Below are 12061 nucleotides of genomic sequence, written 5' to 3'. Positions count from 1 at the left end.
CCACCATTCTGTTGTCTGTGCCTGAGGTTTTGTTTTCTTGTTTGTTCATTTGTTGCTTTCAGTTTTATATCTCACATATGAGTGAAATCATATGTCCGTTAACTTTTTCTGACTTATTTCGCTTACTATGATATTCTCAAGAGCCATCCATGGTGTCGCAAATGGCAATATTCTATCTTTTCTTGTGGCTAAGTAGTAGTCCATTGCATATGTACCACATCTTTATCCAGTCATCTAATGTATAGTTTTAAGTTCAGAAAGTATTACACGTTGGTCTTTAAAGCAGCTAGGTGTGTCTGATACAAAACACCGCACAATGAACGTGTTAGCTCTTCTAGGTCCATACATAACACCAGGGGACAGGTTTGCGGGACAATCATCAGAAGGAGGCGGCTGGTTTGGATAACTTTAGGGGAGTAGCGGGCCACCCGGTTGGGCGGGACTCCGGGGAGGGAGCGGGATTGATCTCGGGCGTGGGCTGATTTTAAGGCGGCACGCCTGCGGGGCGCAAAACACCAGGCGCCCCGGCCTCGCGAGAACGGCGCCCCGGAGCACACGGGAGGGGCCCTCGGGATCCGCGCGCGCCCTCCCGGCAGGTGCTGCGCCTTCCGAACCAACGGCTGCACGCTCACTTCTCACTGGGAGCCGAGGATACCCAGCATGTTCCGCTTGATGATGCTGTTTGGTGGCCTCGGTGGCTTGCTCGCGTCCAGATCCGGTAAGCCAATGAAGACCCTGGTATTCTGGTCTGGGGCCGAGGAAGAGTTTTCTCCTTTCAGGACACGCGAGCTTCCGTCCAAGTCAAACTGGGGACCAAGCCGATTAAAAATCAGGGGGCCTTACCTGCTTTCTGGTCTTATTTTCCCTGTCACCCTGGATGCTGGGCTGTGTTTGGACGTCCGGCTTTAGAAGTGACTCATGAGAACAGAAGATAATAAGCTCAAGGACAAATCCCTTCCTCTCTCAACCTGGATTTGGCCTTTCTTGTAGGCATGTTATACACATCACCAAACTGCCTCAAAATGTCTTGCACCCAAAAGCACCCAAGAAACTTCTTGGATTCCACTCAAACTTCAAAACCAACCAACCAACCAACCAACCAACGAACCAACCTCTGACTTTCCTCAGCTCTCATTTGTTTCAACATAATAACGTGTCTTGCAGTAATAATTTGTACAGTAATTACTGTATTATTATACAGTAATAATTTGTCCTGCAATACTAAATAATATTGGAAGCAACAAACGAGTTTGATTATTGTGAGTCAAATTCTGATTCAGAAGTCGAGAACTTCCAGGAAAAACATAGGTAGAATTTAGTTTCCACCATTCCCCACATTGTTTCTTTTGGGGGAGGCACATCTTTTCCCCAATATCCAGTGCCATTATAGATCTCATTGCCCTCCCATGCAGACACGCTATGAGAGCTTACACTGTAGTCATGCAGACTCCAAGGCCACATGAACTCACTTTTGAATCATATAAGAGCACATAGTTATAGGCATCTAATGGAAGATAACCTAATGTTTTCAAAACATAAGGAAAGGTTTATTAGTCAATGTCTAAATCTGAGTACGGGTTATATACCTTTATGAGCAAGGAAGTCCTGATGGAAGGTAGTTATTTCTGGGGCATGTTTTCCAGAGGGAAGACAATATGTGTTTCATAGAAGCAAAAAGAGTACCTTACCAGTCGTTTTTTCATCCTTTTAGGGATAGAGGTGAGGCCATCAACTCAGGAACCTCAAGAGCATTGTGGTTTATTTTTTTGTTTTTTTGTGTTTGTTTTTGCTGTAGCACAGATCCAAGCGCCAGTGAGATCTGCAGATTCAGAAAGCTTCTGTAGGGTAGGGACAAGAGGGTGTAATAAAGTGTAATTTTTAGCATGAAGGTTACAAAAAGAGGCCAAATCAAGAGCTAAAATTATCTCTATTAACAGTAGCCATTGTGAGAACTCAGGAAAGGTGGCTGGTGTACTAGCTAATATGTGAGTTCTTTTTTTTTTTTTAAGTAATATTTTGCTTTATTAGGAAGAACTTCTTTTAATGATTTTATTTATTTTATTTTTAGAGAGGGGAAGGGAGGGAGAGAGGGACAGGAACATGAATGTGTGTTTGCCTCCTGTGTGTCCCCCACTGGGGACCTGGCCCACAACCCATGCACGTGCCCTGACTGGGAATTGAACCAGCGACCTTGCCAGTTCACAGGCCAGCGCTCAATCCACTGAGCCACACCAGCCAAGGCACATGTGAGTTCTAAGTGAAATAAAAGTTGATGAGCTGGAGGTTATAAGAATAGCATATAAAAATATAAGAATAGCAGTTTTTCTGAATTATAAGTTCTTAACCACTGTAAGCTACATATTGTCATGCGCTTTCAGCACATAGAAAAGTGGATAAAAGAGTTCTCCTGACAAATTGTCCAGAGGAAAAAGCATGAGGTTATATTGGCTTGGTCCAGAATCTTAGGAAAGTTTTCTATTCAGATGGTGTCTGCTGCGTCTGCTCCTTGGAAATTTTGAGCTTTAGGTCTCCAATAGGGGCAGATTGCCATGTAGGTGTTGATTTCTTTAAATGAGAAACCTGAATCCAGGAATCAGTGCCTTTAAGTTTGGCTTAAGATTAATTAAAAGTACCTGGTAAGGTCCCTTCCACTGGGTTGTAGAGCATCCTTATTGAGATGTCTTTTCCAATGGACAAAATCTCCAGGATGTAAGTTGTGGTGGAGCAGGTCTTCCTCTCCTGGGAGTGTGCTGTGAAAACATTGCTGGACTAGTTGGCTGTTTTTCCTTAAAGCCTCAATTAATCCCTGGCTCTAAGACAATATATGTGGTCTGTTCAGAAGGTAACCAGCCATGTAATATGAAAAATAGAGACATTTATTGAAGAAGATACAAGATACAAGAAACATTGTACATAGGAAAATGACACCTCAGTCCCCTTCAAAGTAGGCAGCTTGGGACCTTACAGAGATCTCCCAGTCGCCATGAGCTGCCCCATCGTATTTTCCTGAATCTCATGGATGGTCTGAAATCTCTTCCCTTTCAAAGGTGATTTTAGTTTTGGGAAAAACCAGAAGTCACAAATCTGTGCTGTAAGGGGAGAAGTGTCACCTTGGTGATTTGATGTTTCACCAAAAAACTGCACGAGATGTAATGCATGAGTGGGCTCGTTGTTGTGATGAAGCTGCCAATCATTAGCTGCCCACAGCTGCAGCCTTCTGAATCGTCCGAATATTTTCCACAGGAGAATGTTCAAGCTTAATGCAAAACTTAATGCAGCTTCATTGGGCTACTTGCTCAGTCGTTTTGAATGCGACAGCCACACAGTACACATGCTCACCTAATGGCATCTACTGACTAGTACAGTGAAGTCGTCATTGTTCATGCACGTGCATTCCAGTCCACTCTCCTTGGCTGCCAGGTTTCATGAATGTCATGCACATCGTTCTCATGATGTTAACAATGACAAAGTTCATGGGTTTGATTCTGGTCAGGACATATACCTAGATTGCGGGTTCCAACCCAGTTGGGGCAATTACAAGAGGCAACCAATGGCTGTTTCTCTCTCATATCATGTTTCTCTTCCTCTTTCTCTCTTCTCCTCTCTCTAAAAAAGTCAGTAAGCATGTCTCTGGGTGCGGGGTTAAAAAAAAAGGAGCCAGAGTGGGATACTGATACCTCGAAAGATGTACCATACTGGGGGTTAGTGGGCATACCAGCTTGGTGTCAGATGAAGACAGGGCTGTGAAAACACATCTCAGAAGGGGCCAACATGCACAATTCTGGACTTGGGCTCACAAAGGCAGATGCAGTGAATCACGTTTTTTTTTTTTCCTTTTAACCTCTCAAACTTTATTTTATTTTATTTTTTTGATATTCTGCTCTATTACTATAGACCTGTTCTTCTTACCCCAATTTTTTCTTCTTTAGATTATGGGTTTCTATTCATATGTTTACAACTGATGACCCCATAATAGTCCTAATGTAGTCCCCCAAAGTGGAGTTAAAAATTTTATCAAAACATAAAACAGGGTGTGTGAGCCTGTACAATATAAAGGAAAGGTAGAAGGAAAAGTCACTCTAAACCCCTTTCTGCTCAGGTCTCACCTGTGAGAATGGGAACAGGGACGAGGAGAAATCTGCATGTATCACTGAAGTTGAGGACACTGCTCAGGGCTCCCAGGGTGATTTCTGTCTCCTGGTTTCCCTTATTTCCCAGCTTGCTGCTCATAGAGCTTGGGCACAGTCGCCCCATTCTGCCTCATAATACATGCCAGCCACTGGGGACCAAGCTCCTACTTTTGGTGGAAAGATGACGCCTTGAATTTTCCATGGTGGTCTCCAGATTTCTTGCTGAGAATGAGCTCTTTACACTTCAGCAGCCTGTCCTACTTATGAACCAAAGAGACATGGAGGTGAAGTCTTGTGTCCTTGGGAGGCCCATGGCCTCAGAAGGTCCAGAGCCCACGTAATTGGACTGCCAGAAAATGGTGCCATTGCCTTTATTTGGGGTCCTGCTGGGAGCATGTGGGTCTGCCAAAACCAAGATATAAGAGTTCACCTGGCTCAAGGCCATCCCATGCAATGCTGGCGGGCTGGTTTTTAACCTGGTGGGTATCAGCACTTTGGCCAGCTTGTCAACCTCTGTCCCAGTGTATTTGACCTGCAACGGGTGTTGTGGTCTCTGGTTCACTTCCTGCAAGCCCAAGGCCCTGGACCACTTTCTGAGGCCCAGGGTCACTCCAGGGCCCAGCAGGCGGGCAGTTGGCATAGCTGCAGGAGGCCAGGCACAGGCCAGCAGTACCAACTCAGAACAGTCTTCATTGATCCATTTTGAGTTAATTTTTGTATATGGTGTGAAGTAGGGTTTCAATTTTTTTAAATTCATTTTGGTTTCTTTTTATTAACCGTATCCTGTCACTATTTATTCTTAATAATGCTTTGACACCTTAAATTCTATTTTTGCTAATGTTAGCATAACTACATCAACTGCTCTTTGATTAATATTTGTTGTAAACATGTTTTCCCCATTTTATGCAACAAAATCCCTGGTGCTCACTGAGCATCTATATTTTGCCTACACTTCTTGGCCTTTTTCCATTAAATTGGTTCAATTACCTCTTGCTCTTGGGGTTCAGAAGAAGAGATGTGTTGATTTTGGATCGAGGCAATTAAGTGTATGTATCCCTCTTCCATCTTTTCTGATGCATGGTGTCCTTTGAAGCAGTTAGTGACTGATTATGTCAGTCTCTGAAGAGGAGCTCAGGTTGCAAGATCCTATAGCATCACATGGTCTGAATTTTAGCCTCTGTGAGCTAGAAACTTGCATAAAATAAATATAGTTACATACTTAAATTAATACCTTGTGGTTTGCCATGACAAAGTATACCACAAACTACAGAAATTTAATCCCTTACAATTCTGAAGGCCAGAAATCCAAAATCAATATATTGATTTCTTTTGGAAACTATGACAAATAATCTCTTTCATTCCTCTTTCCTAGATTCTGGTGGCTGCCAGAAATCCTTAGTATTCCTTGTAGACATACTACTCCAATTTCTGTCTCTGTCTTCGTGTCACTATCTCCTCTGTTTATTCGCCCCTTCTCTTACTTACAGGACACATGTCATTGCATTTATGGTCCATCCCAATGTGGAAGGTCTCCTCTTAAATCCTTAGCTAATTACAAATAAGGTTGCATCCACAGAAAAGAATGGACATATCTTTTCCTGGGGACGGGGGAAACCATCGTTCAAACCATTGCATATGCCGGTGAGAGCATGTCTTTGCTTCAGTACCTCAGGGGCCTTTACTGAGGTTCTCCCAGCGGGGCTTACCACAGGCTCTACTCAGGTTTACACCTGTCACAGATCCTTAGTGCGCTATAGGTTCCCCCGGCCATGAATGGAAAACACTAGAGCTGCCTGCACAGAAGCCTCAGTCAACTGAGGAGTGTTCTTTTACTTTGGCATCTCACAAAGCTGGCAGCCTATGATTTTTCAGTGAAATGGGCAAAGCAGCACAGACATATGTTATGTGTGTTGCCTCCAAAGTCCAAATGCCTCTTGTCATTTATTATGGAGGTTATTTTCCAGTGTCTCCTGGACTACTAGGCCATTGTAGGTGGGTTTTTCTTGTGCATGGTGTGTGTGTATGTGTGTGGGGGTGGGTGGGTGTGTGGGGGTGTGTGTGTTTAATCCAGAATTTGGCACATCTGCTGCTTACCAAGGCATCTAATATACCTGCTAGTTCAGGTCTTATAGGCATGATGTTATGAACATAGTCTCCAGAATGATTTCCTCTCAGATGTTATAGTAATTTCTTACTGTTATATAACATTATATTACAGTTCTATAAAATGGGTCTCATTGGGCTAAAATCAAGGGGTTGGCACTGCTCTATTCCTTCTGGAGGCTGTGATAGACAGTCTGTTTCTTTGCCTTTTCCAGTTGTAAGGACTGTTTGCATTCCTGGGCTTGTGTCCCCTTTCCCCTATCTTTAAAGCCAAGAGCGTTGGGCTGCGTTCTTTTCACACTGCCGTCCTTCTGGTTCTCTCTTCTGTCCCCCCAGAGATTAATCCAGGATAATCTCTGTATTTTAAGTTCAGCTGTTCAGCAACATTAATTTTCCATTACAATTTGTCATGTAATGTACCATATTCAGGGGCTCTTGGGATTAGGAGAAGGATTATTCTATCCACCACAGAGTGTGATATGTTTAGAGCCGAGGGAGGAGCGGAGCTAGAGATGATAAAGACCTGAGGCAATATGATGGGGAAGCTGTAATGCCATCACTGCCAAGTGATAATGCGGATTTGCTGCGGTAACTCTGCTTATTTGGGTAGCACCTTTTCCTATCCATTTTTACATACAGGTGCCAATGCCACTGTTGATTTGCTTCACTAAAGAGACCATATTTTGAACAATATTTGTTATTTCAATCATCACCTCATTAAACTTCAAACAACTCATTCTCTGGTATCTCACAGATCGAACAAATAATACAGATCAAACAAATAATAGGGGAATATAATAGGGATTACCGCCTCTGTATATTTCTTTTTTTATTTTATCGAATCACTTCTTACTGTGTTTTTTCCATTACCATTTCTCCCCCTTATACCCTCTTCCACCGCACCCACACTTCCCCACCACTGTCGCCAGACGGTTGTCCATATCCAGGAGTCCTTTGTCTTTTTAGCTCTATCCCTCCACCCCCTAATCCACTCCCTGCCCCCGCCAGAGCTGTTGGGCTGCTCTGTATCTATGAGTCTGTCTCTATTTTGCTTGTTAGTTCATTTATTCATTAGATTCCATAGTGGGGCTACTTTTCTGGACTCTGAAAGACTTTGGGTTTAATTTTTGGTGATGGTGCAGATGATATTTGGAGGTTTCTCTTTGGCTCTTCCTACCGTAATAACCCTCATCCCATTGGTTAGGCAGGCTAGATGGGGATTCCACAAGTTACTGATTCTGTTTGTTTCTACACATGGTTCCATAATTGGGAAAATTGTGAGAGGATTAATTTGTAGACCCAGAAGTACACTCATAGATTTGAACATTAATTGCCTGACTTTTTCTGGTAAGCATACATCTTTTAGGTCCTCAAAAATTAGTATTAGCTTACACTTGATCTTAGCCAAAAGGCTGAGAAGCGATCAAAAATTAGTATTAGCTTAGATCCAGTATTCATTATTCCACAGAAGGCCTGAGTAATTGGGTTTTTATTTTGTGGATCCAATCTGAGAATTTTTCTTCTAGTTGATCACTTCATCCTACTTTCATTTCTTGATATGACAGATTGTTAATCTCAATACTTCTTATTTATGTCATACTTTATTGACTTAATGCTTTGTTTTGGTAAAAAATCTTTTACCATAAAAATCTGTGACTATTTTTTAGGTGTCTTGTGTATTCTCCTCTTAATTTGGAATATTTATAATCTGTTTTATATAATAGATTTAATCCTTTATTTAGGTAGTAACTAGTGATTCCTCACTGTGATTAGGAAATTTAGTATCTTACTACATCTTCCTACTTCCTGCCTTCTCCTTTATTGCATGACTATGGTTTTAATTCTTCTATACTTTTATATCATTAAACAATATGTTCCTATTTCTACCACTTGGTTTTCAGCTTTAAGTCATATTTTCTTTTTTTTAACCACATTGTTATAAATTTAAGGAAATCAGTATGCACATATGGTATCCCTCTTCTGCTATACTTTGTGACATTATTGTGTATATTATTATGCCTATAAAATCATAGTTTAGAACATTTATGTTTAATTAAATAACTACAATTTCTGCAGGGTTAATTGCTTTAACCTTTATTCTGTGTTTACGCTTGTTTAATGCTCGCCACTACTAGGCCTTTTTCCTCAACTCTTTTTTTAATCTTTATTGGGAGAAGTTCATCTGCCTTCCCCGGCAGGCACATGTAAACTGTATTACTTATGTTTTTGCTTGAAAACATCTTTCTTTTGCTTCCATGTTTCAGTAACAGTTTTGCTGGGTAAAATATTCCTGGTTCCATACTTTTTTCATGAAGATTTTAAAAAGACATTGTTATTCAGTTTTTTAATGTTAAATATTGTTTTAAAAAGTTCACAAGCCAGCAGCCAGCCTGTTTTTCTTCCTGTATGCCCAATATAATTTTCCTTTTTTCCCTTTTTGCTCATATGCCCATAGGTTATTTCTTTATCTTAGATAGCCACTAACTTACGTAGAATAATCTCAGTTTTAATTAATTGTTATTGGATTTTACTGTAGTACAGTGAATTCAGAGGTTTCTCTCTGGCCCTTCCTACCATAATAATCCTCATCCCATTGATTAGGTAACCTAGCCTGAGCCTATTGTTTCAAATGTTTTAATTCAGGAAAATTGTCTTGAAGTTTATCTCTGAGTATTTTTGGTCTGTCCTGTTTTCTTAAGGAACAGCAAATTTTGTGTAAGTTGATACATTCCCCCCTGTGCTTTTTATGGTGCCTTATAACTATTGGGTCTGTTTTTAAATTATTTTAAATATTTTTATTAGAGTGTACAGTGATAACTTATTTGTGTAAGTGAATCTTATGAAAGAACCTCAACAAATATTTAGTCAGGTTTAAGACACAATTACTAACTGTATTTTATTTCTTCAGATTCTCAAAGTTCATCTGTCCAGGTTGTATTTCCAGAGAAAATCCAAACAAATACAAGTGATAATTCAGAAGTAGAAAATGTAAGATATATTTTTGACAATCAATATTATTGTATGAAATTTCTTATTTTTATCATATAGCAATGAAATGTATCAGTCCTATTATAGTATGAATATAAGTTCCCAGTATTACTGCTAATAAGGAACTTAAAGTTTTGGTGACAAAGGCAAATGTGTACCTTAAATGTTCTACTGTGTTTAATGTCATTTCCTCATGGTAAAACTATTAAAAGTTCAAATACAGGAAATAATGTAGAAGAATTAGGGTCTTATCTGAGTGATATCTAGATGACTCATATGAAGAGAATAATTTTCTCCAAAAAGGATAAGGAGACTCTTTTTTAAAAATAAAGCCTCCTTCCTTCCTTACTCTTTACCCGATCATCTACGAGTTCTCAGAGAAAAGAAACTGCCATATTGGCAGGATAATTTGCTGCGATCATCATGAAGACTTAGAGGTGCTGCTGAATTAGGGAAGGCACAGAGGCAAGTGTTTGGCATTCAGGTGAGCCACTGCGACTTTTCTTAAAATTCCCATGCAGGTTTTAACTCTAAATGAGAACATATAGGAAGTATGGCCTGATAAGTAACTGGGGGCCTAGAACCCTGAGAGATGAAGATCTAGCCATCCTATCAGGCCAACCCTCTGTCTGCCACAGACCTGTTTTACTTCTTTCTTCATTTCTGGTTTTGATTTTTAAAAATATGCAAAAAATTTTGGAATCATTATAGATTTACAGAAGAATTATGAAGACACTGCAGAGAGTTCCCATATATGTTCACTCACTTTCTCCTAAAGTTATCATCCTTTATAACCATGTTGATACATTTGTCAAAACTTGAAAACAAATTTTGTTCAAGAATTTTCTGTTGAAACATATAGGCAATACCTTTTAGGAAATGGTTAAAATAATTTTTGTGCTTCACTGATGTAAATAGGCCTTACCTTCCCAACGAGGCCACCTGAGCGGACATTACCACATAGCACACAGGCTCTTTTATGTGAAGAGTGTAAATTTAGTTATGTATAGATTTATACAGTAACTAATACTGTATAAATCCCTCTATTGGATTTATTTTTGTGGAAATAAAATGTATTATATAATAGATAAATGCTAAGATTTTTTAAACATTAAAACAATGGAATTTTATTTTGATGGAAAACTTGAGTTTACAATCATTTAGTAAATGAAAAACAAGCACTTCATTTTCCTATCCCATAACTCTTAAGGAAAAAATACCATTCGTAAATAATCATCTGTGAACAGATTAAGGGTAAGGTAGACTGGATAATAACCCCTCCCAATGTTCACACTCCCTGCATGTGACTCACTCTAAAAGGGGAAAGCGGCACTGGGGGTAACTGAACTGTTGAACTGTCAAGATACGGGCATTGAATCTCATTCTAATATTCAAATAAGTCCAATGATAAGTACTCATGTTTTGCTCATCATGGGCAATAAACAATATACATTTTACTGGAAGATTATTTGATAGAAGCACTTATTTAGATTGCATTGTGCATCAAAACTATAAAAACGGCTTGAACAGTTTCATTTAACTAGTGTTCATAAAATGCAAATATATAATATTCTGCATCTTATCTGGGGTGTGACAAATATCAGTCTAGACTGAAAGTACCCTAAGCTGCCAATTTCCTACACTTCTGAAAAGATCTATATGTGTGAGAAAGGACTGTCCCCCATGCAAAGAACCAATTTCACAAACCTACTGGTAAACAAATACATTTACATAACTGGAATCTCAGGATGCTAGAGTTGTACTCATTTAAAAAGACATTCAGGTACCTTTGGTCTTTAAAATTTGTGATATGTTGTTGCAAACATATGACTAAACACATAGTGAAATGTTTTAATCAAGACATTTTAAGCATTCTTTGGAGGGATTAATAGATATAATATTGTTGTTTAGCTTATTCTATTATATTTGTGTTCATTCCCAGTTTTTCTGGATTTTGTAGAAACAGATATCCTATATTATTCCAATAGATGAGAAACCATATATTGTGCACTTGAAGCAAAGGTAATTTTTTTCTTAAGTTTTGGATTTCACTTAATTTACATGAATTTGTTTACTTATAATAAAAATGGACTACTAAAATAATAAATATAGTTATTAAATTTTAGTTGTCTCAGATAAACAGATGCTCTCCTGTGAATTCATTAAATTTTTGGTTTTAATGTCTCATTTAGTCTTTTGTGAATAGGGGGGTTAGGAATAGAAAAAATAGGGACTCACCTCCTGAACATTAATGTATATGATCTTAAGTTGGTGGAAAGAGCAGGACCTCTGCAGGGTGGGGCAAACGTAGGCTTACAGTATAGCATAGAAATCTATGAACAACTCTAAACCTACTTTTGTCTCAGTCTGTATAATCAAGCGAGGATGTCAAAATAAGAACTAAGCCTGTAACTGATTGTATTAGTTAAAATTTGATCAGGGAGGCAGGTCCAGCATCAGGGTTATTTATAAGGGATTTATATAGAAATTAGATCACACACTGGCAGCTAGTGAATAATTTATGGAAAACAGTATTAGCTATGTATCATCTTTCAGAGAATTAAGAAAATAATTTAAATAACTTCATAAGATTTAATTTGCTAACGGAAACCCAGTTGTGAAGAGCTGGCTTGGAAGTAAGTTGTGACTTTCAAGAGGACAACTGCCGTTAAATTTTGGGTGTAGAGCTAGGTTACATGGAATTAAGGAGAAGATAATTGTGAGAAACCAAAAATAGTAAGTATAAATAGCTTACCAAAAACATTGGGCAGAAAAAGAAGAAAGAAGAGGTCAGCAGAATGCTTTCAAAGAAAGAAACAAAGTATTTTGGCTGAGGGGAA

At 39.1% G+C, this 12061-nt stretch overlaps 1 protein-coding gene and 1 pseudogene across 1 annotated transcript in view; one reads left to right on the top strand and one right to left on the bottom strand.

Moving 5' to 3' along the window:
- Positions 1 to 4207: 4207 nt before the first annotated feature.
- On the bottom strand, positions 4208 to 4770 carry LOC129064651 (phosphatidylethanolamine-binding protein 1-like; annotated as a pseudogene).
- A 2035-nt stretch (positions 4771 to 6805) lies between these two features.
- The window catches only part of ADAM32 (ADAM metallopeptidase domain 32), a 72006-nt gene continuing 66750 nt past the window's right edge, over positions 6806 to 12061 (top strand). The window contains exons 1-3 of the mRNA XM_054565770.1: positions 6806 to 6821; positions 9142 to 9221; positions 11182 to 11243. Of these exons, the coding sequence (XP_054421745.1) occupies positions 6806 to 6821; positions 9142 to 9221; positions 11182 to 11243 (158 nt within the window). The remainder of the gene's footprint in view (positions 6822 to 9141; positions 9222 to 11181; positions 11244 to 12061) is intronic.

Source organism: Pteronotus mesoamericanus, unplaced genomic scaffold (assembly GCF_021234165.1).
Source record: "Pteronotus mesoamericanus isolate MK-2021 breed Mesoamerican mustached bat unplaced genomic scaffold, CSHL_Meso_final contig_169, whole genome shotgun sequence".
In the NCBI taxonomy this organism is placed as follows: Eukaryota; Metazoa; Chordata; class Mammalia; order Chiroptera; family Mormoopidae; genus Pteronotus; species Pteronotus mesoamericanus.
This window is presented reverse-complemented; position numbering and strand designations above follow the sequence as displayed.